The sequence below is a fragment of the Triticum dicoccoides genome, chromosome 5A, assembly GCF_002162155.2.
Source record: "Triticum dicoccoides isolate Atlit2015 ecotype Zavitan chromosome 5A, WEW_v2.0, whole genome shotgun sequence".
Classification (NCBI taxonomy): domain Eukaryota; kingdom Viridiplantae; phylum Streptophyta; class Magnoliopsida; order Poales; family Poaceae; genus Triticum; species Triticum dicoccoides.
Window position 1 is genome coordinate 571913883 of NC_041388.1, and position 25475 is coordinate 571939357.

The window sequence follows — 25475 nt, forward strand, 5'->3', positions numbered from 1 at the left end:
GGACCGGGCCTGCACCTCACGTATATATCTTAAAGGTCCCGAATTAGTACCACCTCGCGTATATATCTTAAATAGAAGATAGACAAATAAAATCACATAAGCGGGACGAAACTAAGAATATCACTTTGCTTTATTAATAGGTATAGATATAGATATAGATATAGATATAGATAGAAGAAAGATAAATAAAATCACCTAAGCAGGATGAAACCAATAATGTTATCTTGTTTTATTAGTAGGTATAGATATACTCCATCGGTCTCATAATATAAGACATTTTTGCAAAGTAAAACAACTTAAAAAAAATCTTATATTTTGGGATGGGGGAGTAGATGTTTGGAAGCCAAATATGTTGGGTATGTTTTTTTTAGCTATTACAACTTTCCAAACTATATTTGTTGTGCCGAGATTTGTTTTATATTCTTTGTAAATGATAATTATTTTGGTTATTTAAGGATATATAGTAGTAAAGCCTCATGCGGTGGCATCATTCGTTCATCTATGTGTGATATGAGATTACGAGAGGTGCACTGTCATGACCACACTTAGCACGGAAGGTCAAGAGACAACTCTATGTGTATAGGTGAATCAATCTGTGGTTGAATGGTAAGGAGGACAACGATATCCCTAGCCTACCAGAGTTTAAATCCTGGTGCTCGCATTTATCCTGGATTTATTTTAGGATTTTTGGTGATGTGCGTTTAGTGGGAGGAGGTGTTCCCGTCGACTATGAGACACCTATGGCGACTTCATAAAATTTCAATATGATACTAGCAAAAATGCCCGTGTGTTGCAATGGGTATAAAAATAAATATGAGAGTTCGTGTGGTATACGAGAGTTTATCTATCATTGTGAATAATAAGATTTTCCAATTAAATTGATTGTAAGACTCACAAGGATCCATTTTTATGAAGATTCCATTGTATTCCAAAAGTTCACAATCTTCTTCTCTGCTAATAAAACCTACTCCTTCAACTCGCTTTAAAAGAATTGAATTATGTGTAATAAGTTGTTGATATTCAACGACCCCGTGTAAAAATAATTAAAGAAATCTAAACATTTATCGATCAACGGCTACTCCTTCGATGGAAAAGTAATTGTGCATCATTTGCATACTTGTAGCAGCTTCAAATATCTCGCAATCCCAACTGCTATGCGGGGCAAAACAGGACGAGAGTAAGATGCACCATTGTCGCACTCTCTGTACTCTTCATCCCTCCCTCTCGCTCCGTCTCACCAACGACATCAATGGGGTTTAAAGTTGAGGAATATTTTGTTGGTTAGCAAGTACCAATGGGCCTTAAATATCATCTCCCTTGAGAAATATTTCTTTTCAATATTTCACTCAATTTTAATTATTATATCTGATAGTGTAACAACAAACAAGAACAAGTAACAACTACTCCCTCCGTCCGGGTTTATTGGGCCTATCGACCAAAACACAAAGACCAAGGAAGAATACTATTGGTAGGCACTTGTGAATTCCAAAGCATCACAGCAGCCGGTTGCCCGCTCCGCTTTCGCATGCAACCAACTACACACATGTACAGCGCTAGGTAGTTATTGCCTACAGCTGGTTGCATGCTACTTTTCTACATGCAGCGATTCAATGGAAGCAGCAGCCCAATCGTGGGCGAGTTCGGCGGAGGAGATCGAGGAAAGCATACACGTATATCTAGAGGGGCCTTAGAAAAACATACTATGGCAAAGTTGCTAAAGGGCCTAATAAACCCGGACGGAGGGAGTAACAAACAACAGTACTATGACAGGAACAACAAAAAACAGCAAGTAGTTATAATCGGTGTTCATTCGAAAAAAAAATATAATCAGTCCTAGCACGCATAGTATCCAGCACCTTCCAGTCAATGATTTTGGTGTGCACGTTCGGTCCACCGAATTGACCGAATTGAGGCCCATGTAAATACCCTTAATTCTCGTCATTCAATGTCAAAGATTATAATATTAAAGGAAGTAATCACACCTCTCTATTGCATTCATGTTGGACTCCGACCTACCAAATGCCGCCTCTCAACATTTGCTAATTAGTAAAAACATGATGTTAGAATATTCTTTGGGCACATCTTGTTGATATTTAAATGGAGGATTATTTTGATTCTTAACTTTAGTTGGAATTTGCAGCAACTACTAAGTTCTTGTGACAATTCCACTATTAACAGTAGAGTCGTCAACCAGATGCGTTGGCAATAATGCAAGTATACCAATGTCATCATCCGACCTTTTTCCCTGGACGTTTCCATCATGCATATGAACCTCTTGGTTGCCTTGAACAGTTTTTGGGTGCATTACTAGTAGACGCATTCGTTCCACCAGTCGCATGTGTTTGGAAGACACTATTAAATGTCCAACTCCATCCACAAAACGTTCCATCTCCCGTACTTCCGAACCTTGTTGCATCAAGGCCTCTACCCCTCCCTCTTTCATTCCTTTCCTGACCATAGCCTGAGCCACATGCATCTTGTCCACGACCTCTACGACAGCAACTAGGATGAAGTCACCCCACTTGAATTTTGACTCGTCATGCTCACCGTTACCACATTCTTGATGCCAATAACGGAGTAAAGCACGGTTTGCAGAAAACATTGGGAGCTTTTCCTGGCGTCGTATCCTGTGAATCCAGCCTCTTCGTGAATCCTTGTATCCACTCATCGTCAGTCGTTGGATCAAAATCTTGTGCGTGCTGTTCGTCGGCTGTCCTTTTGCACAAACACGCCCGCCTCCAGCCAAGTTTGCCATGTAAATTTTCCAAAAAGGACCCCAGTGAGGGCAGCTCTCCCTGTTCACACCACTCAATCGTTTTTTCGCCCAAATCCCTACTGACGCTGCAGCCTGCATCCCACCGGCGGCGACGGCCGCGGCGGCCACGACCACCACAGTCCAGCGACTATATCCTGGCATGAAACCAGTGATTGCCGGCACCATGTGGACGCTGTGATGGAGACACGCCGGGAGCCGGCCACCACATCCCAGCGACGGCCCGTCTCTCGGGGAGAGATCCAAGTGGGAGGCCATCGCCTTCGTGGAGTTCTCCCCGACAGGCGCACCGAGGTCTCGCCCGACTACGATGTATGGAGCCCTCCCGCATGTGTCTTCTCGCTATGAATCCGAGCTGGACGTGTGCCTCCACAGTCAACTTATTCTGTCCAGCTGCTGCGCTGTCAGACTCTTCCCCCAAGTTCTTCAGGCAAAACCGTGCTGGAGCTCCTTCGACCACAACCCAAGACTATTACGACCCGACCACTGTTGCGACCATGTAGCTAGTTCTTATCAGATGACTTGCTATTGTGATTTCAATAAGAATATCATATGAGTTGCGGTTGGTTCCAATCGAGCTTGAAACTTCGGAAAGAAGTGCATGTAAAATTCAGAAACGGAGTGAGTACAAGGCATGCTCTAGGGAGAAGTAGCAAGAGCATGCGTTGGTGGTTTGGACCAGTTCCAGTGGGTTCAATTGGGAACAAGAGCATGTTCTTGTGACCCCGACAACTTGTAGCTAAACTTTCTCTTGTACTTATTGAATATGACAGGGAGCATGCGCCGGAGCATGTTGTTGCTTGTTCTTGCAAAGAAATTCAGAAACAAGTTTGTAATCTGAGTTGCTCGTACATGATTCATGCTGCAGTTTGGTTTACAAGTCTCATTTAACACTGAACAATTATTACAGTATGACCAGTACTTCCGGTACTAAGTAGCTAACAACACAGATACATCAGATCATCAGCTACCTATGATTCCTGTACATCTAGTTCTCCTGGGTGACATCCATTGATGGATAAAGCTCATAAACAAGTGCTTCTAAGTTGTTTTGAATTAAAATTCAGACAGAAACACCTGATACATGCTAGCTGCAACTAGCAGCCAAAGAATTGATGGATATAATAGTATACGGCTGCTCTGTCGAACATCTTATGCATTCAATTTTTTCTTCAACTACTCATAAAGAAGAACAAGCTTCCAAACCTTGATACATGAATCGAAACTCATGCATCTGCTCACCACTCACACTTAATTAAGCATGAAACAAATCTGATACAAATAAGATAAACAGTTGGACAAAGCACAAGTCGGAATCCATTACATAAATTCAAACATTCAATAAACTGAATAAATGGGATTAAACATCATCTATTTGTCGAAGACTTGTAGCTATCATGATGCACCATCTGGAAGCATTTGTTGCACATTCATGGCTTCTTTTCCATGGCCTTTTTTGCTAGGACAATTGCGACTGTCATGAAACACTATTTGGTTGCACGTCTTGCACAAGCGTGCGACCTTGGCCTTGGCTTCTTTTTTCTTCTTCTTTTGTTTTTCCCCATTCATTTCCTTTCCTCTTTTTATTCTTTTACATCTCCCTACCGAATGGCCATCATTTGGCGGGTGTATGTCAACTTGAGTAGGAATGTTGCAACCAATAAACGCCTCATATTCCTCTTGCCTAGTGTGCTTGACTGCATTGGGAACCATTTGGTTCAGAGGCTCCTCAATGCTCAGAACACTTGATACTAAAAAGTCCATGCCTTCATCTGATTGCTTAGCTCTTTGAATTAGATCTTCCAACTTGTTACGTACTGTTGAAATCTTCTTCCTCGCAGCTGCATCCAAGGAATCGGTGGGATTTTCTTCTAGAAGGTTCCCTTGCTCATCGTAAACGCTCTCACTACAATTTTTTCTATGTCAATCATATGATTTTAAAAAAAAGAGCATTGATTTTTATAACTTTCATACCTTTTACACCGTCTCTTCCATCTTTCCATAATATAGAAGGTTGGAAGCTCCTTTTGATTTTCAATTCGCATCACTTGGATAATATGGCGGCATGGGATTCCATGTGACTCAAATAACCTGCATGAACAGTTAGTTATCATGGTTGTCGTGTCACAACGGACCTCCCTTACCCTACTGGCACCCGTTTTGAAGGTCACTATTTTTATTCCCTCATCTTGTGCAATTCCTTGAATACAACAATGATCTCTTGCTGAAATAACTTGTTCCTGAAATTTCCCAAACACTTCATATGTGAATACTTGACTACCTTGTTTCTCCATTGCCCACGGTGTCACTAGTTTGGGGGTCCTATGGATGCTTGAATTGTCGGCAATCAACTCCTCTTGACGTTGACATTCTAAAGCAGTTTCAAACCTAAGCCAGAACTCAACAAAAGTGAGTCTGCGATGAATGAATCGGTTAAAGAATGAATTTGCACTTTCAGACCTTGAGGTAGTTCGAAGAATGCCTGCCAGTGATATGTCCATAAAATAGGCTGGTATCCATGACTCTCTGAGGCTAAACCTTTTAGTCAACCACTCATTATCCTCCAACCCATACTCTGAAATTATAGAATTCCACTCTAACTCAAACTCGGTCACGGTTTCTAAACCCCATACACATGCATTCATCCTCTTCCAAAATTCAGATTCTTCTCTAATCACAGGTCCAAGCTTCTCGAGAAGTTTTTCCATTATATGCCACATGCACAACCTGTGTACTGAGGTTGGAAAAACTTCATCAATTCCATTCTTGATGCTAGTAGCTTCATCGGTTATGATGAGTGTCGGTGCTACACCTCCCATTGCCTTCAGGAAGGTCTCAAACAACCAGACATATGACTCGGTCTTCTCATTTAGTAAGAACGCAGCACCAAAGAACACACTTTGTAAATGATGATTAACTCCCGTAAATGGTGCAAAGATCATGTCATACTGATTAGTAGTATATGTAGAATCAAAGGACACCACACTACCGAAATGTTTGTAGTTCTTCCTGCTTGTGGCATCTGCCCAGAACACATACATCAACTTTCCTTCAGCACTGACAACAAAATCATAGAAAAATGCTGAATTAACTTCCTGCTTTCTAGCTAGCTGGGCCACAAACATTTGAGCATCTGCATTCCTAATTTTTAATCTGAGGTCACGGTAGTAGTTTTGCAAGTCCCTTTTCATGCATCCAGCATTCGCAAATCCACCCTCGCTGACGTGTAGGAGCCTGTATGCCTGGCAGGTGCCTATGCTTGCTTTGCTGCATGTGTACAATGTGTTCTTTGCCCTCTCGCTAACTCGCCGATTTGATCTGATCAAATGACGCTTATCAGGTGACACAAGACCATGACTGTGGTGCTCGACCCATGATTCTAGCTTGTAGGTATCATTAGCACATAACTTCACAAAGATGTGTGCATCACAACCACACCTTGTGTCCGTGTTCTTACGCCTCTTCTTTGATGGATCGTCAATTTTGTTACCATCTTCATGTTGGGTAACGTAGTAATTTTAAAAAAATTCCTACGCACACGCAAGATCATGGTGATGCATAGCAACGAGAGGGGAGAGTGCGATCTACGTACCCTTGTAGACCGACAGCGGAAGCGTTAGCACAACGCGGTTGATGTAGTCGTACGTCTTCACGGCCCGACCGATCAAGCACCGAAACTACGGCACCTCCGAGTTTTAGCACACGTTCAGCTCGATGACGATCCCCGGACTCCAATCCAGCAAAGTGTCGGGGAAGAGTTCCGTCAGCACGACGGCGTGGTGACGATCTTGATGTACTACCGTCACAGGGCTTCGCCTAAGCACCGCTACAATATTATCGAGGATTATGGTGGAAGGGGCACCGCACACGGCTAAGAATACGATCACGTGGATCAACTTGTGTGTCTATGGGGTGCCCCCTGCCCCCGTATATAAAGGAGCAAGGGGGAGGTCGGCCGGCCCTTGTGGGCGCGCCAAGGAGGAGTAGGATTCCTACTCCTAGTTGGAGTAGGTTTCCACCTTTCCTAGTCCAACTAGGAGAAGGGGGGAAAGGGGGAAGAGGGGAAGGAAGGGAGAGAGGGGACGCGCCCCAAACCCCTTGTCCAATTCGGACTGGGCTTGGGAGGGGCGCGCGCCACCTCCTGGTCCTTCCCACTAAGGCCCATTAAGGCCCATTGCTTCTTCCTCGTATTCCCGTAACTCCCCGGTACCTCCGAAAATACCCGAATCACTCGGAACCTTTCCGATGTCTGAATATAGTCATCCAATATATCGATCTTTACGTCTCGACCATTTCGAGACTTCTCGTCATGTCCCCGATCTCATCCGGGACTCCGAACTCCTTCGGTACATCAAAACTCATAAACTCATAATATAATTGTCATCGAAACCTTAAGCGTGCGGACCCTACGGGTTCAAGAACAATGTAGACATGACCGAGACACGTCTACGAAGATAGCGGAACCTGGATGCTCATATTGGCTCCCACATATTCTACGAAGATCTTTATCGGTCAGACCGGATAACAACATACGTTGTTCCCTTTGTCATTGGTATGTTACTTGCCCGAGATTCGATCGTCGGTATCTCAATACCTAGTTCAATCTCGTTACCGGCAAGTCTCTTTATTCGTTTCGTAATACATCATCTCGCAACTAACTCATTAGTTGCAATGCTTGCAAGGCTTATGTGATGTGCATTACCGAGAGGGCCCAAAGATACCTCTCCGACAATCGGAGTGACAAATCCTAATCTCGAAATACGCCAACCCAACATTTACCTTTGGAGACACCTGTAGAGCTCCTTTATAATCACTCAGTTACGTTGTGACGTTTGGTAGCAGATAAAGTGTTCCTCCGGCAAACGGGAGTTGCATAATCTCATAGTCATAGGAACATGTATAAGTCATGAAGAAAGTGTTGGAAAGATGCCCTAGAGGCAATAATAAAAGCATTATTATTATATTTCCTTGTTCATGATAATTGTCTTTATTCATGCTATAACTGTATTATCCGGAAATCGTAATACACGTGTGAATAATAGACACCAACATGTCCCTAGTAAGCCTCTAGTTGACTAGCTCATTGATCAACAGATAGTCATGGTTTCCTGACTATGGACATTGGATGTCATTGATAACGGGATCACATCATTAGGAGAATGATGTGATGGACAAGACCCAATCCTAAACATAGCACAAGATCGTATAGTTCGTTTGCTAGAGTTTTCCAATGTCAAGTATCTTTTCCTTTGACCATGCGATCGTGTAACTCCCGGATACCGTAGGAGTGCTTTGGGTGTACCAAACGTCACAACGTAACTGGGTGACTATAAAGGTGCACTACAGGTTTCTCCGAAAGTGTCTGTTGGGTTGACACGGATCAAGACTGGGATTTGTCACTCCGTGAGAAGGAGAGGTATCACTGGGCCCACTCGGTAATGCATCACCATAATGAGCTCAAAGTGACCAAGTGTCTGGTCACTGGATCATGCATTACGGTACGAGTAAAGTGACTTGCCGGTAACGAGATTGAACGAGGTATTGGGATACCGACGATCGAATCTCGGGCAAGTAACATACCGATTGACAAAGGGAATTGTATACGGGGTTGCTTGAATCCTCGACATCGTGGTTCATCCGATGAGATCATCGTGGAGTATGTGGGAGCCAACATGGGTATCCAGATCCCGCTGTTGGTTATTGACCGGAGAGTCGTCTCGGCCATGTCTGCATGTCTCCCGAACCCGTAGGGTCTACACACTTAAGGTTTGGTGATGATAGGGTTGTAGGGATATGTATATGCAGTAACCCGAATGTTGTTCGGAGTCCCGGATGAGATCCCGGACGTCGCGGGGAGTTCCGGAATGGTCCGGAGGTAAAGATTTATATATGGGAAGTCCTATTTCGGCCATCGGGACAAGTTTCGGGGTCATCGGTATTGTACCGGGACCACCGGAAGGATCCCGGGGGTCCACTGGGTGGGGCCACCTGTCCCGGGGGGGGCACATGGGCTGTAGGGGGTGCGCCTTGGCCTACATGGGCCAAGGGCACCAGCCCCAAGAGGCCCATGCACCTAGGGTTTCAAGGAGGAAGAGTTCTAGGAGGGGAAGGCACCTCCTAGGTGCCTTGGGGAGGAGGGATTCCTCCCCCTTGGCCGCACCACCCTAGGAGATTAGATCTCCTAGGGCCGCCCCCCCCCCCTTGGCCCTCCTATATATAGTGGGGGATATGGGGGACTTCTCACCTTGGCCTTTGGTTGCCTCCCTCTCCCTCTCCAACACCTCCTCCTCCTCCATAGTGCTTGGCGAAGCCCTGCCGGAGTACTGCAGCTCCATCAACACCACGCCGTCGTGCTGCTGCTGGTGCCATCTCCCTCAACCTCTCCTTCCCCCTTGCTGGATCAAGAAGGAGGAGACGTGGCTGTTCCGTACGTGTGTTGAACGCGGAGCTGCCGTCCGTTCGGTGCTAGGATCTCCGGTGATTTGGATCACGTCGTGTACGACTACCTCATCCCCGTTCTTTGAACGCTTCCGCTCGCGATCTACAAGGTACGTAGATGCATCTAATCACTCGTTGCTTGATGAACTCATAGATGGATCTTGGTGAAGTAGGAAATTTTTTGTTTTCTGCAACGTTCCCCAACAGTGGCATCATGAGCTAGGTCTATGCGTAGTTCTTCTTGCGTGAGTAGAACACAATTTGTTGTGGGCGTAGATGTTGTCAACTTTCTTGCCGCTACTAGTCTTATCTTGCTTCAACGGTATTGTGGGATGAAGCGCCCTGGACCAACCTTACACGTACGCTTACGTGAGACCGGTTCCACCGACTAACATGCACAAGTTGTATAAGGTGGCTGGCGGGTGTCTGTCTCTCCTACTTTAGTTGGAGAGGATTCGATGAAAAGGGTCCTTATGAAGGGTAAATAGAAGTTGACAAATCACGTTGTGGCTTTCACGTAGGTAAGAAAACGTTCTTGCTAGAACCCTACTTCAGCCACGTAAAACTTGCAACAACAATTAGAGGACGTCTAACTTGTTTTTGCAGCAAGTGCTTTGTGATATGATATGGCCAAAGTTGTGATGAATGATGAATGATCTATATGTGATGTATGAGATGTTCATGCTATTGTAATAGGAATCACGACTTGCATGTCGATGAGTATGACAACCGGCAGGAGCCATAGGAGTTGTCTTTATTTTTGTATGACCTGCGTGTCATTGAGAAACGCCATGTAAATTACTTTACTTTATTGCTAAACGCGTTAGCCTTAGTAGTAGAAGTAATAGTTGGCGAGCAACTTCATGGAGACACAATGATGGAGATCATGATGATGGAGATCATGGTGTCAATGCCGGTGACAAGATGATCATGGAGCCCCAAGATGGAGATCAAAGGAGCTATGTGATATTGGCCATATCATGTCACTATTATTATTTGATTGCATGTGATGTTTATCATGTTTTTCATCTTGTTTACTTAGAACGACGGTAGTAAATAAGATGATCCGTCATAATAATTTCAAGAAAGTGTTCCCCCTAACTGTGCACCGTTGCGACAGTTTGTTGTTTCGAAGCACCACGTGATGATCGGGTGTGATAGATTCTAACGTTCACATACAACGGGTGTAAGACAGATTTACACATGCAAACACTTAGGTTGACTTGACGAGCCTAGCATGTGTACAAACATGGCCTCGGAACACAGAAGACCGAAAGGTCGAGCATGAGTCGTATAGAAGATACGATCAACATGAAGATGTTCACCGATGTTGACTAGTCCGTCTCACGTGATGATCGGACACGGCCTAGTTAACTCGGATCATGTTATACTTAGATGACAGGAGGGATGTCTATCTAAGTGAGAGTTCATTGAATAATTTGATTAGATGAACTTAATTATCATGAACTTAGTCTAAAATCTTTACAATATGTCTTGTAGATCAAATGGCCAACGTAGTCCTCAACTTCAACGCGTTCCTAGAGAAAACCAAGCTGAAAGATGATGGCAGCAACTACACGGACTGGGTCCGGAACCTAAGGATCATCCTCATAGTTGCCAAGAAAGATTATGTCCTACAAGCACCGCTAGGTGATGCACCTGTTCTCCCTGCAGAACAAGACGTTATGAACGCTTGGCAGGCTCGTACCGATGACTACTCCCTCGTTCAGTGCGGCATGCTTTACAGCTTAGAGCCGGGGCTCCAAAAGCGTTTTGAGAGACATGAGATGTTCGAAGAGCTGAAAATGGTTTTTCAAGCTCATGCCCGGGTCGAGAGATATGAAGTCTCCGACAAATTCTTCAGCTGTAAGATGGAGGAAAACAGTTCTGTCAGTGAGCACATACTCACTATGTCTGGGTTACATAACCGCTTGACTCAGCTGGGAGTTAATCTCCCGGATGATGCGGTCATTGACAGAATCCTTCAGTCGCTTCCACCGAGCTACAAGAGCTTTGTGATGAACTTCAATATGCAGGGGATGGAAAAGACCATTCCTGAAGTATTTGCTATGCTGAAATCAGCAGAGATAGAAGTCAAGAAGGAACATCAAGTGTTGATGGTCAATAAAACCACTAAGTTCAAGAAGGGCAAGGGTAAAAAGAACTTCAAGAAGGACGGCAAGGGAGTTGCCGCGCCCGGCAAGCAAGCTGCCGGGAAGAAGCCAAAGAATGGACCCAAGCCCGAGACTGAGTGCTTTTATTGCAAGGAAAGTGGTCACTGGAAGCGGAACTGCCCCAAATACTTAGCGGACAAGAAGGCCGGCAAAACAAAAGGTATATGTGATATACATGTAATTGATGTGTACCTTACCAGTACTCGTAGTAACTCCTGGGTATTTGATACTGGTGTTGTTGCTCATATTTGTAACTCACAGCAGGAGCTGCGGAATAAACGGAGACTGGCGAAGGACGAGGTGACGATGCGCGTCGGGAATGGTTCCAAGGTCGATGTGATCGCCGTCGGCACGCTGCCTCTACATTTACCTACGGGATTAGTTTTGAACCTCAATAATTATTATTTAGTGCCAAGTTTGAGCATGAACATTGTATCAGGATCTCGTTTAATTCGAGATGGCTACTCATTTAAATCCGAGAATAATGGTTGTTCTATTTATGTGAGAGATATGTTTTATGGTCATGCTCCGATGGTGAATGGTTTATTCTTTATGAATCTCGAGCATAATGCTACACATATTCATAGTGTAAGTACCAAAAGATGTAAGATTGATAATGATAGTCCCACATACTTGTGGCACTGCCGCCTTGGTCACATAGGTGTCAAACGCATGAAGAAGCTCCATGCAGATGGACTTTTAGAGTCTCTTGATTATGAATCATTTGACACGTGCGAACCATGCCTCATGGGTAAAATGACCAAGACTCTGTTCTCAGGAACAATGGAGCGAGCAACCAACTTATTAGAAATCATACATACTGATGTGTGCGGTCCAATGAGTGTTGAGGCTCGCGGTGGCTATCGTTATGTTCTCACCCTCACTGATGACTTGAGTAGATATGGGTATGTCCACTTAATGAAACACAAGTCTGAGACCTTTGAAAAGTTCAAGGAATTTCAGAGTGAGGTTGAAAATCAACGTGACAGGAAAATCAAGTTCCTGCGATCAGATCGTGGAGGAGAATACTTGAGTCACGAGTTTGGTACACACTTAAGAAAATGTGGAATAGTTTCACAACTCACGCCGCCTGGAACACCTCAGCGTAATGGTGTGTCCGAACATCGTAATCGCACTCTATTAGATATGGTGCGATCTATGATGTCTCTTACCGATTTACCGCTATCTTTTTGGGGCTATGCTTTAGAGACTGCCGCATTCACTTTAAATAGGGCTCCGTCAAAATCCGTTGAGACGACACCGTTTGAATTGTGGTTTGGGAAGAAACCTAAGCTGTCGTTTCTAAAAGTTTGGGGATGCGATGCTTATGTCAAGAAACTTCAACCTGAAAAGCTCGAACCCAAATCGGAAAAATGCGTCTTCATAGGATACCCTAAAGAAACTATTGGGTATACCTTCTACCTCAGATCCGAAGGCAAGATCTTTGTTGCCAAGAATGGATCATTTCTAGAGAAGGAGTTTCTCTCGAAAGAAGTAAGTGGGAGGAAGGTAGAACTTGATGAAGTATTACCTCTTGAACCGGCAAATGGCGCAACTCAAGAAAATGTTCCTGAGGTGCCTGCACCGACTAGAGAGGAAGTTAATGATGATGATCAAGATACTTCTGATCAAGCTCCTACTGAAATTCGAAGGTCCACAAGGACACGTTCCGCACCAGAGTGGTACGGAAACCCTGTCTTGGAAATCATGTTGTTAGACAACGGTGAACCTTCGAACTATGAAGAAGCGATGGAGGGCCCGGATTCCGACAAATGGCTAGAAGCCATGAAATCCGAGATAGGATCCATGTATGAAAACGAAGTATGGACTTTGACTGACTTGCCCGTTGAGCGGCGAGCCATAGAAAATAAATGGATCTTTAAAAAGAAGACAAACGCGGATGGTAATGTGACCATCTATAAAGCTCGGCTTGTCGCTAAGGGTTATCGACAAGTTCAAGGGGTTGACTACGATGAGACTTTCTCACCGATAGCGAAGCTAAAGTCCGTCCGAATCATGTTAGCAATTGCCGCATTCTACGATTATGAGATATGGCAAATGGACGTCAAAACGGCATTCCTTAATGGTTTCCTTAAGGAAGAATTGTATATGATGCAGCCGGAAGGTTTTGTCGATCCTAAGTATGCTGACAAGGTGTGCAAGCTCCAACGCTCGATTTATGGGCTGGTGCAAGCATCTTGGAGTTGGGACATTCGCTTTGATGAGATGATCAAAGCGTTTGGGTTTACACAGACTTATGGAGAAGCCTGCGTTTACAAGAAAGTGAGTGGGAGCTCTGTAGCATTTCTCATATTATATGTAGATGACATACTTTTGATGGGAAATGATATAGAACTCTTGGATAGCATTAAGGCCTACTTGAATAAGAGTTTTTCAATGAAGGACCTTGGAGAAGCTGCATATATATTAGGCATCAAGATCTACAGAGATAGATCAAGACGCCTCATAGGTCTTTCACAAAGCACATACCTTGATAAGATATTGAAGAAGTTCAATATGGATCAGTCTAAGAAGGGGTTCTTGCCTGTGTTGCAAGGTGTGAAATTGAGCTCAGCTCAATGTCCGACCACGGCAGAAGATATAGAAGAGATGAGTGTCATCCCCTATGCCTCAGCCATAGGTTCTATTATGTATGCCATGCTGTGTACCAGACCTGATGTAAACCTTGTCGTAAGTTTGGTAGGAAGGTACCAAAGTAATCCCGGCAAGGAACACTGGACAACGGTCAAGAATATCCTGAAGTACCTGAAAAGGACTAAGGAAATGTTTCTCGTTTATGGAGGTGACGAAGAGCTCGTCGTAAAAGGTTACGTCGACGCTAGCTTCGACACAGATCTGGATGACTCTAAGTCACAAATCGGATACGTGTATATTTTGAATGGTGGGGCAGTAAGCTGGTGCAGTTGCAAGCAGAGCGTCGTGGCGGGATCTACATGTGAAGCGGAGTACATGGCAGCCTCGGAGGCAGCACATGAAGCAATTTGGGTGAAGGAGTTCATCACCGACCTAGGAGTCATACCCAATGCGTCGGAGCCGATCAAGCTCTTCTGTGACAACACTGGAGCTATTGCTCTTGCCAAGGAGCCCAGATTTCACAAGAAGACAAGGCACATCAAGCGTCGCTTCAACTCCATTCGTGAAAATGTTCAAGATGGAGACATAGAGATTTGTAAAGTACATACGGACCTGAATGTAGCGGATCCGTTGACTAAACCTCTCCCTAGAGCAAAACATGATCAACACCAGAATTCCATGGGTGTTCGATTCATCACAATGTAACTAGATTATTGACTCTAGTGCAAGTGGGAGACTGTTGGAAAGATGCCCTAGAGGCAATAATAAAAGCATTATTATTATACTTCCTTGTTCATGATAATTGTCTTTATTCATGCTATAACTGTATTATCCGGAAATCGTAATACACGTGTGAATAATAGACACCAACATGTCCCTAGTAAGCCTCTAGTTGACTAGCTCGTTGATCAACAGATAGTCATGGTTTCCTGACTATGGATATTGGATGTCATTGATAACGGGATCACATCATTAGGAGAATGATGTGATGGACAAGACCCAATCCTAAACATAGCACAAGATCGTATAGTTCGTTTGCTAGAGTTTTCCAATGTCAAGTATCTTTTCCGTTGACCATGAGATCGTGTAACTCCCGGATACCGTAGGAGTGCTTTGGGTGTACCAAATGTCACAACGTAACTGGGTGACTATAAAGGTGCACTACAGGTTTCTCCAAAAGTGTCTGTTGGGTTGACACGGATCAAGACTGGGATTTGTCACTCCGTGAGACGGAGAGGTATCACTGGGCCCACTCGGTAATGCATCATCATAATGAGCTCAAAGTGACCAAGTGTCTGGTCACTGGATCATGCATTACGGTACGAGTAAAGTGACTTGCCGGTAACGAGATTGAACGAGGTATTGGGATACCGACGATCGAATCTCGGGCAAGTAACATACCGATTGACAAAGGGAATTGTATACGGGGTTGCTTGAATCCTCGACATCGTGGTTCATCCGATGAGATCATCGTGGAGTATGTGGGAACCAACATGGGTATCCAGATCCCGCTGTTGGTTATTGACCAGAGAGTCGTCTCGGTCATGTCTGCATGTCTCCCGAACCCGTAGGGTCTACACACTTAAGGTTCGGTGACGCTAGGGTTGTAGGGATATGTATATGCAGTAACCCGAATGTTGTTCGGAGTCCCAGATGAGATCCCGGACGTCACGAGGAGTTCCGGAATGGTCCGGAGGTAAAGATTTATATATGGGAAGTCCTATTTCGGCCATCGGGACAAGTTTCGGGGTCATCGGTATTGTACCGGGACCACCGAAAGGGTCCCGGGGGTCCACTGGGTGGGGCCACATGTCCCAGGGGGCCACATGGGCTGTAGGGGGTGCGCCTTGGCCTACATGGGCCAAGGGCACCAGCCCCAAGAGGCCCATGCGCCTAGGGTTTCAAGGAGGAAGAGTCCTAGGAGGGGAAGGCACCTCCTAGGTGCCTTGGGGAGGAGGGATTCCTCCCCCTTGGCCGCACCACCCTAGGAGATTAGATCTCCTAGGCCCCCCCCTTGGCCCTCCTATATATAGTGGGGGATATGGGGGACTTCTCACCTTGGCCTTTGGTTGCCTTCCTCTCCCTCTCCAACACCTCCTCCTCCTCCATAGTGCTTGGCGAAGCCCTGTCGGAGTACTGCAGCTCCATCAACACCACGCCGTCGTGCTGCTGCTGGTGCCATCTCCCTCAACCTCTCCTTCCCCCTTGCTGGATCAAGAAGAAGGAGACGTGGATGTTCTGTACGTGTGTTGAACGCGGAGGTGCCGTTCGTTCGGTGCTAGGATCTCCGGTGATTTGGATCACGTCGTGTACGGCTACCTCATCCCCGTTCTTTGAACGCTTCCGCTCGCGATCTACAAGGTACGTAGATGCATCTAATCACTCGTTGCTTGATGAACTCATAGATGGATCTTGGTGAAACCGTAGGAATTTTTTTGTTTTCTGCAACGTTCCCCAACAGAAAGCAATAGCAACATACTAAACGATCGGGTGCTAAGCTAATGGAATGAGTCATGTCAATCACATCATTCTCCTAATAATGTGATCCCGTTAATCAAATGACAACACATGTCTATGGTTAGGAAACATAATCATCTTTGATTAACGAGCTAGTCAAGTAGAGGCATACTAGTGACGTTTAGTTTGTCTATGTATTCACACAAGTATTATGTTTCCGGATAATACAATTCTAGCATGAATAATAAACATTTATCATGAAATAAGGAAATAAATAATAACTTTATTATTGCCTTTAGGGCATATTTCCTTCACTTCAGACTTGAATCCTTGTCTATTACACATGTATCGTTTAGTGCGAGCTACCTCATTTTCTAACTTCTTCTGTTGCCCAATACGAACTCCAAAACTAGATTGATGTGCATAAGATTTGTAGAACTCCTCCACGGCCTTCAATCCTTCAAACGTCATCCCCACTTTAGGCTTCAAATCATCTTCACATTCAGGTATAAAGGACGAGCACTGCAACATAAACAATGAATCAATATGCACTTACATGTACAAATAAGTAAAATGAATACGCCTATGTTCGGTGATAGCAATTGACTTACACAGAGAGGAACACTTGCTTTCTTTATGGGTGTGTTAAAGCCTTCCTCGTTCATGTGAATCTGCCACATATTTGTAGATCCCATTGCTGCACCTGCACTAACAGGTACATGATAAGCCTTTAGAACTAACCAGAAAACCGACACACAATTTGAGAGAAATACATCCCAATATGGATTTAGCCCAACGCTAACTGACAGACCTGGCCACTGATATTCAAATGACAATAAGTGTACAATATTACAGACCCTCGACAATGTAGATATATGTGCAGGTAAAATCTAGACCAGTGATTCCCAACTCTGTTTTATTCAGGATACATTTTGTACAACTCTGTTTCACTACCAAACTAGCATAATCTCGAACAGTAAATATGCGTTAAATCGACGTACATCCCATTAAGTTCAATCACAACATATCCACCACAGAAACCTATGTTTGCATCAAGTTAACGAGAATTAGGTTTTGAGAAGTGATTTGGTTCATTGTTTTTCCCAATAATAAGTAGTGGATCAATGTTTTCCCTCATACAGAGCATTGTTTTTCCCAATATAATGCTCCTGAAGACCTGAAGCGAAGCGATCTGCTTTCAGTAGGAACAGGGCACCGCAAGGCAAGGGGCAGAAGAAATGGATTTGGGATGTTGTATTAACCTGTGCGTGTACGCGTGCGGCCAGGATCCAGTCTTCTGCAAGTTTAGGGCGTACGAGAGTTCTTCATCTCTAGCCGCAGGCCGCCGCCATGGTGATCGGGAACGTGGGTTTCGCACGTCTGGTCTCTGGAGGGGTGCCCTTGCAAATCTGCACGATTAACTTACGGCCGTCCAGAACCGGAGGCGGGCGGCTTAGTGCAAAAATTCCTACAACTGAGCAAACACGCAGGATTTAAATCGGATGACCGGGAACGAGAGGATACAGGGGTGCATGAAGATGCCGGATTCATAAGATACGACGCCACTTAATAACCTGATACCACTCTTTCTCACACACCCCCTTCGTTATTGACACAAATCTCACGATTTTCCGGTGTACTTCTATCTTAAAACGAAGTCTCACAAATATTTCAATGGACCATACATGTATCTTGATATGAACCTCCATGGTATCCCCTATCAGTTAGCTTATGTAACCGTGCCCAGATCACAGGTTTGTCAAGGACCACTATCGTAGGGTTCATATACGCCTCCATTAACAAAGCCCGATTCCTAAAGAATCACGGACACATCACCATTGCCTTATTCCAATCAACTAAACATCCGAACTGCACTATGAAGAGGTTGTCACCAAACCGCCTCCGAACCACCTCTTTAGCTGGGTTTCATGACGATTTCATGCCCGCAATCAGAGCGCTAGGGCTAAAACCTCTTTGCCTTCTTGGGTGGATCATCGATCATTTCTTCTTCAAAGACGAATTCGTCCGCACCTTCCTCGTGCACAAGAAAGCAGCTTAGAAGTTGGGCTCGTTTCTTCCACCCCTGCCATGCTTCCTTCGGCATGCAGGGGATTCCCTCTAACGGCGAGCACGTCCGAGGGAACCCAAAACGCCTCACCCACCACCACCACCCAAGCGTGGAGTTTGATCCATCAGCCGGAACACGGGAGCCCGGAGAGTGCCCAAACGCGGCCCAGCGGCTCCAACGAACGGGCAGGCCCATCCCAAGCCCGCGCGCAGCGTCACGGGCACGGGCAAGGGGCAGACCGCAAAACAACTGAACCCAAGGGGCCGCAAAGGAAAAAAGGCGCAGTCCCTCCCCTGGGAGCCCGTGGTGCCCCACACGTCAGCCACCGGACCCAGGCGGCACGCCATATTTACAAACTCCCCCTCCGAGCCCCCGCACCGACCCCGTCATCCCCCCCGCGGCCCAAATCGCACCGAGGACTCGCGTGCTCTCGCCGCCTCCTCCCCTCCCTCCTTCCTTCCGCCGCGGCGTCGCCGAACGAAACCCTAGCTACCTCGCCGGAGGGCGGAGAGGGCCGGGGAGAGGGAGCGGGGGCGCGGGGATGGGGAAGAAGAAGAAGCGGGTGGAGAAGGTGTTCTGCTACTACTGCGACCGGGAGTTCGACGACGAGAAGATCCTGGTGCAGCACCAGAAGGCCAAGCACTTCAAGTGCCACGTCTGCCACAAGAAGCTCTCCACCGCCGGCGGCATGGCCATCCACGTCCTCCAGGTCCACAAGGAGTCCGTCACCAAGTGCGCGCACTCTCTCCTCCTCCCCCCTCTCGTCTCCTCCTATTAGCCATGGATCTGCGCCTCCTCCTTGCCGGGGCGGCCCAGATTCGGGGTTACCCCACCCTCGATTGGATCCGTGCTGGTGCCGCGGTAGACGGGGCTCTGATTGCTCGGTGTCTAATCTGTTTTTCCTTTGGCCGCAGGGTTCCGAATGCCAAGCCCGAGAGGGATTCCACCGAGATCGAGATCTTCGGCATGCAGGGGATCCCCTCAGACGTGCTCGCCGCCCACTATGGGGAAGGTAACCGCGGGGGCTTGCTTATTTTCTCCACTGTGGCTTTTCGTTTCTCTACTAATAAAATTCTTCATAGACCAGAGTATTTGCTCTAGTTATTTTCTCCGCTGTAATCTGGATGGCAGTGTTGGTTGCTTCTGTTGAATAGTTTTGCTTGTGATGATGGCCAATCACGCCGCAAATTATTGGATTCCTTAATATCGTCTAAACGTCGAACGTACGTGGTTCACGCCTGAGCATAATTATCCATCAGCAAACGAAAGACCCTCCGCCCGAGAGTTCAATTGGGCATGATATTTCTCTCCAATGGCATGTTGTTTAACCTTTATGAGTAGTTTTCCTTGGCGCTGAAGTTGCCATGTTGTTTCTGTCCAATAGCATGTAGTTTAACCTTTACATACATGTTGGTATGAACTTGCCTTGTTATTTCTCTCCAACAAGCATGTTGTTTAACCTTTACATTTGACAAGGCGGAGTGGCGTGCTCCACTGCGTTCAAATATAGTGGTGTTTGGTACATGTATAAATGAAATTTTTGTTAGCTTGGCCAACGGTGTGCATTTATGTATCGTTGTGGCGGAGCTACATGCTACTTGGCACCGCTCCCTGGCTGTGGTGTAATTAGCAGCGACCCAGTAGCCCACCACCATTGCGCACATGGAAACAGCAACACACGCACAGCCGGGCCCACAGTTCGGCTAACACACCGACAAAAAAAAAAGAATCCATGCACACACATCGCACATCCACGCACAAGTGCGGCAGCCAAGGCAGGGCCCCACACCCCATCCCATAGGCCCAGACGCAGCCACGCAAAGTGAAATAGCTACCTTTCTCAGGGAATGACCACACGCAAGACCATCCCAAAGGCCCACCATCCAGCCTCAGCGAAACACCAGACCGCCTCAGCGTTGGCCTGGTTAGTCACGCTTAAACTTGTAGGGGATTCCTTAAAAGCTGAACTTGCCGCGTAATTTCCTGCATAGCATGTTGTTAACCTTTACATTTAATATTCCTTAACTGCTGAACTTACCATGTTCTATCTCTACAATAAGCATGTTTTTTAACCTTTAAATTACATGTAAGCGCTGAACCTTTTGTTTTTGGCGGGCAGTGTAAGTAAGGGCCTGCCAAGTTATTTCCCTCCAGTACTATGTCGTCTAACCTTTTACACGTGTTCCACATGCAGAGGAAGAACCTTCAAAGGTGGCCAAAGTAGAAGTGCCGACAATAAGACCTCCTATTATGCCTAATTATCCGCTAGGCATGCCTTTTCCTCCTCGGCCTTATGGTGCAGCCCGCCCTATGTATGCTCTCCTTTTTCTTCTATCTAATTTTTTAGTTCCAGTCTACTTAAAATATGCGTCCAATTGTATTGTTGGCACTCTTTTTGGAACAACTTCTAATTTCTGTCTCATTTTTTCACAGGTATAATCCTGCAATGATGGTCCGACCTCCGATTTGGCCTCTTCAGCAGCCGCAACCTTGGTTTGCTCAACAACCACCGGTTTCAGTTCCCCCAATGATTGCTGGGCAAGCACCACAGCAACCACTATTTCCCATTCAAAACATGCCCAATCCTATGATGACATCAGCACCTGCTAATTTACTTCAGACATCATACCCTATGGCCACCACAGGGGTTCCTTCACCTGTTGCCCCTCAGGCTTCCCAGCCTTTGTTTCCTGTTAACACCACTGGCAATGGAGCAGCAAATTCCTCATTCAGCTCGTCAATTTCACCTGCAACTATTGCAGCAAATTCTCCAGCATCAGTTGGTACTGCAGGATATGGCTATGTTGCTAATAACCATGGTATGTTGATTTTCCCAGAACTTTTGACGCCTATGTCTAAGCACCTTAGATGTGCTAGCTTTTTGTTTGAGACATACATATATATATAGGGATGAAAACAGAGCGCGAACGGATGGAATTGGGTGCTACCAGATTTGTTTTCATATTTTTGTGTGGAAGCAGAAATGAATACAGAAACCTCAAAAATGAATTTGAAACAGATACTACCAGAAACGAACATGGAGCGGACACGGCAACGGAAGCGGGTGTTCACCGGAACTTGAAAAACCCCTTGAACCATAAAGAAAAACAAAAGGCAGACCAACAAACTTAATCAACTGTTGAAATGGCTACAAAACAATATGATTAGGTTAGTGACTTAGTGTAGTATTGTAGTAGTACTGGAAAATTACACATAGGGTCTAGTTAAGTATGTGTGTAGTAGTAGAAGCCAGACCTCACATGGGCCATTTTGTCACTGTCATTGTGTGTTGTTTGGTGGTTTTGCTACAAAGGAGCCATAGGCCCATATATATATATATATGTGTATATATATATATATATATATATATATAGTAAAAATGGAAATTCCATATTCACGGAAACGGAAAGATCCATTTCCGTGTTTTTTCTGTCTGAAACCACTGTTTCATTTTTTTTTGTTTCCGCATAAAAAATTCCATTTTTGCTTCTGTTTTGCAAGTTTCTGTTTCCATTTCCGTATTTCCTCCGGAAAACCAGAAAGTTCCCGCTTCATTTTCATCCCTACATATATAGCACATTTACCGTATAGAGTATCTAGTATATGAAAGGAAATCAGAGAACAATATGGACTAGTTAAATCTTATTATAAACACCTGGGAGGAATTTAAGCAAGATTTTATCTCTTGTTTAAAACAATACATATACATATATATTAGGAGCATTATATAGCTCATTTTATGTGATGGGGTATTTCTGCGTTGACGTTTTGTATCTCCATCTGATATTTATGTTTGCTCTTGTTGTTTAGGCATGGCCTTTGTGAATTCACTTGTGCATGCATCTGTTCCAGGTACAGGAGGGCCAGCAGTTGGACATCCACCTGCACCTGCCACTAATAGTAAAACGTCTGCTACTCAACCAGCTACGAGCGAGGTCTATCTGGTGTGGGATGATGAAGCAATGTCAATGGTATTTATTCCCTTCCCTCTGTTCTCATTCTTACAGGTGACCTGGGAATATGTTTGATCATCCAGATACAAGTGTAATGTCTAAAATATTTATTGATTTATGTAGGAGGAAAGAAGGTTGGCTCTGCCCATGTACCAGGTGCATGATGAAACTAGCCAGGTAAGTTCTGGTCTTCATGTTTCCATTACCAATGATCTCTCAAAAAACATTGGAGTGCGGCACCCGTAGAACAAAATATATATGAGCTTTGAAAGAGAGAAATAAATGTTGAATTTTCATGGAAATATGAAATGTATTCCTTCAGTAGCTAGCTGCATACTTTCCTCCGTTTGAAAATACTTGGAGGTTCTAGGTTTGTCCTAAGTCGAACATCTTTATGTTTGACCAAGTCTAGAGAAAAATATATCAACGTATACATCGACTATAGTATGAAAATATATTTATCTGAATCTAGTGAAACTACTATGATTCTATAGACTTGGTCAAATTTAAAGATGTTTGACTTATGGGAAACCCAGAACTTTGAGTATTTGGAAACAGATGGGAGTATGTGAGATGGTTCCCTATTATACTACCCTTTTACATTTTCATGACATCTCCTTGGTGTTTATTTGTTTGATCATCTATATTTCCTGCTGATTTCGCGCACATCAGGAGTTCCAAGTAGGTATTTACATACATTGTTCTTCCTGCTAGTAAGTTTTTTTACAATCTGACAAATCTCATGGTGCTAATGACTTGAGGGTTGTCGGCCAAGCCCTGGACAGTACGCAAACGTGTATGTATTAATTTCAGTTTAAGCATTACTTATATTTTTTTGCGATTCACCATGTGCGGCTGAGCTTCTGCCAGTACTGTAGCATTTATAACTTAATTTTGATCGAGAATGTGGTGAGAGTTTGGTTCCAGGTCAGCTTTCATATGGCCTGTGAGCCATCAACTTTTGTTCATAAAGAGGAAATTCTCATGCACCGTTATTTGTTCCCAAGTTGCAGAGATCAAATCTAATATCACCTTTCTTTGTTTCGAAACTTTTGTGGACAGATGAGCTCGGTTGATGCAGCGTTCGATCGAAGAATATCAGATATTACATTTTCTAGACAATCGACATAAACAAGCTGCGCCCGGCGTTCAGTAAACAGCTTGATGCGATTCACCAACGGGCTCACCCGTGCATCCATAGGAGGGACGCCGTGCAATCGGTGATCCTGGATCCCCCTGTTATTGATTTACTTAGTTAGTGACTTGAGCTACTGCAGTTGAAAGATTGTGTTGGTCTGACTTGGGAGATTTTGATTCGACATCATTTGTCCTGTCTTTTCGTATCGAGAGTGGAAATTAGACCTAGAAGTCATTTGTTCTGTTGTCGATTGACTGACGATATGAGTATCTTCAGCTTTGTAAACCTGAGGATGAAATTAGCAGTGTCTTTCCACCAGCTGTACTGCTGGTAGTACCATATGTTGTTAGCACCATTATTTTGCCTTACAGCAGCGTGATCGTGTATCCATTGTTAGCAAAGCAAAAGAGGTGTTGCTTGTTTTAGCAAATGCAATTCTTCTCTCCGGCACTACTCATCTTTTCTCTTTACCTTTCGCAACGATCTGAGATGCCGCCTGTCTGCTGCTTTGCGCCGCTCTTTTGAACTAATCTCGCGCCCTTTCAATTTGCCACAAATCTGAACTTTCTGAGAATGCTAGTACGTGCAAATTATGCCATAAATAAGATCCTTGCGTGCATGAACACATTTTACAACATTACACAGATGCTGACTTGTGTGTGGAGTGGGGACGTATGTTGAGTGGATCCCAAGCAAATGAGGAGGAAAAAGGAGCCATGAAGTCGGCTGGAGAAGGGAGGAGGATCCTCTCCATTTCTCTCTGGGCAGCAGCTAGCAAGCAAAGCATCTGTGCCAAGACTGCCAAAGGAGAAAAGAACCTCAAACCCACCAAGGAATCCAATCATTTCCATGCCTCTGCCTCTGCCTCAGCCTCAGTGTATACCGAACACTAAAGCTCAATCGTCCCTCACTATTTCACTTCACTGGATTCTGCTGGTAGCTTTGCTGCATTTGCAATGCCTCCTCCTTTAACCTTTAACCTTTGCACAGCCATCCTCCGTGGCTATATCAACAGCCCCAGCTCCGTTCCCCTCATTGCACAGAAACGCCGGCCATGGGGGAATGCAAGAGCTCCCGGCGCCCTCTCCTCCTCGCCGCCATTGTTGTCGTGCTCGCCTTCTTCGTCGCGCAATGCGGTATGTATGCCCCTGGTTCCTTTCATCCATCTTACACACTTCTTTCCTAGCATGTGTAGAGGACGCGAGCTTGAGTTTAACTTTGGTGTGTTTGCCACCTTCACCCCTCACAAAATTTTGCCCGCACTTACCGGAATTTTACGCCAAATTTTGCTGAAATTTATGCCAATTCTTACCGACAATTGTATGTGCATTTTCGGTTCATCTTAGTAGCATGCTAATAGGTTGATATTACTGAAATTTTGACCGCACATGCTGCGAAATTTGTACAAATTAAGTTAAATTAGCGTAAGAAAACACTAACGTCACACTGATTGATGGTTTTGTTGGGTGAACAAGCAGGAGCGAGGGTGCTGACGGTGGACGAGCTGCTGGACCAGTACTCCGAGTCCGACCACCACTCGGCCTCTCCGCCTCCCGGCTCCCCCGGCTGCGCCCCGGAAGCATCGCCGCCGCCCGTCATCCCGGCGCCGTCCTTCGCCTACCTGTCGCCGCCGCCGCCCATGCAGTTCTACTCCCCTCCGCCCCCCGAGGTCGTGCCCAGCCCGCCTGAGGTCACACCAAGCCCGCCTGAGATCGTGCCGAGTCCGCCTGAGATCACGCCGAGCCCGCCTGAGATAGCGCCGCTGCCGCCGGTGGTCGCGCCCAGCCCACCGGAGATTGCGCCGCTGCCGCCGGTGGTCGCGCCCAGCCCACCGGAGATTGCGCCGCTGCCGCCGGTGGTCGCGCCCAGCCCGCCCGAG

General features: G+C 45.4%; 2 protein-coding genes across 2 annotated transcripts in view; both read left to right on the forward strand.

The window, feature by feature from the left end:
• Positions 1–18888: 18888 nt before the first annotated feature.
• On the forward strand, positions 18889–23966 carry LOC119302930 (protein SUPPRESSOR OF FRI 4-like). Its single transcript, XM_037579984.1, has 7 exons — positions 18889–19237; positions 19420–19517; positions 20700–20817; positions 20939–21324; positions 22358–22476; positions 22582–22635; positions 23521–23966. Exons 1-7 carry the CDS (start codon positions 19047–19049, stop codon positions 23587–23589), a joined length of 1035 nt encoding a protein of 344 aa, XP_037435881.1. The 5' UTR covers positions 18889–19046; the 3' UTR covers positions 23590–23966.
• A 645-nt stretch (positions 23967–24611) lies between these two features.
• Positions 24612–25475, forward strand: part of LOC119300024 (extensin-like) — a 2459-nt gene continuing 1595 nt past the window's right edge. The window contains exons 1-2 of the mRNA XM_037577114.1: positions 24612–24732; positions 25075–25469. Coding sequence (XP_037433011.1) covers positions 24651–24732; positions 25075–25469 — 477 coding nt within the window. The 5' untranslated portion in view covers positions 24612–24650. The remainder of the gene's footprint in view (positions 24733–25074; positions 25470–25475) is intronic.

What these genes read in the sequence shown, in the direction of transcription:
- LOC119302930 (XM_037579984.1), top strand. Translation starts at nt 19,047, where the DNA reads ATGGGGAAGAAGAAGAAGCGGGTGGAGAAGGTGTTCTGCTACTACTGC. An exon ending in CGCCGCCCACTATGGGGAAG is followed by an intron (nt 19,518 to 20,699) that starts GTAACCGCGGGG and finishes TTCCACATGCAG; the next exon opens with AGGAAGAACCTTCAAAGGTG. An exon ending in ATGATGAAGCAATGTCAATG is followed by an intron (nt 22,477 to 22,581) that starts GTATTTATTCCC and finishes TGATTTATGTAG; the next exon opens with GAGGAAAGAAGGTTGGCTCT.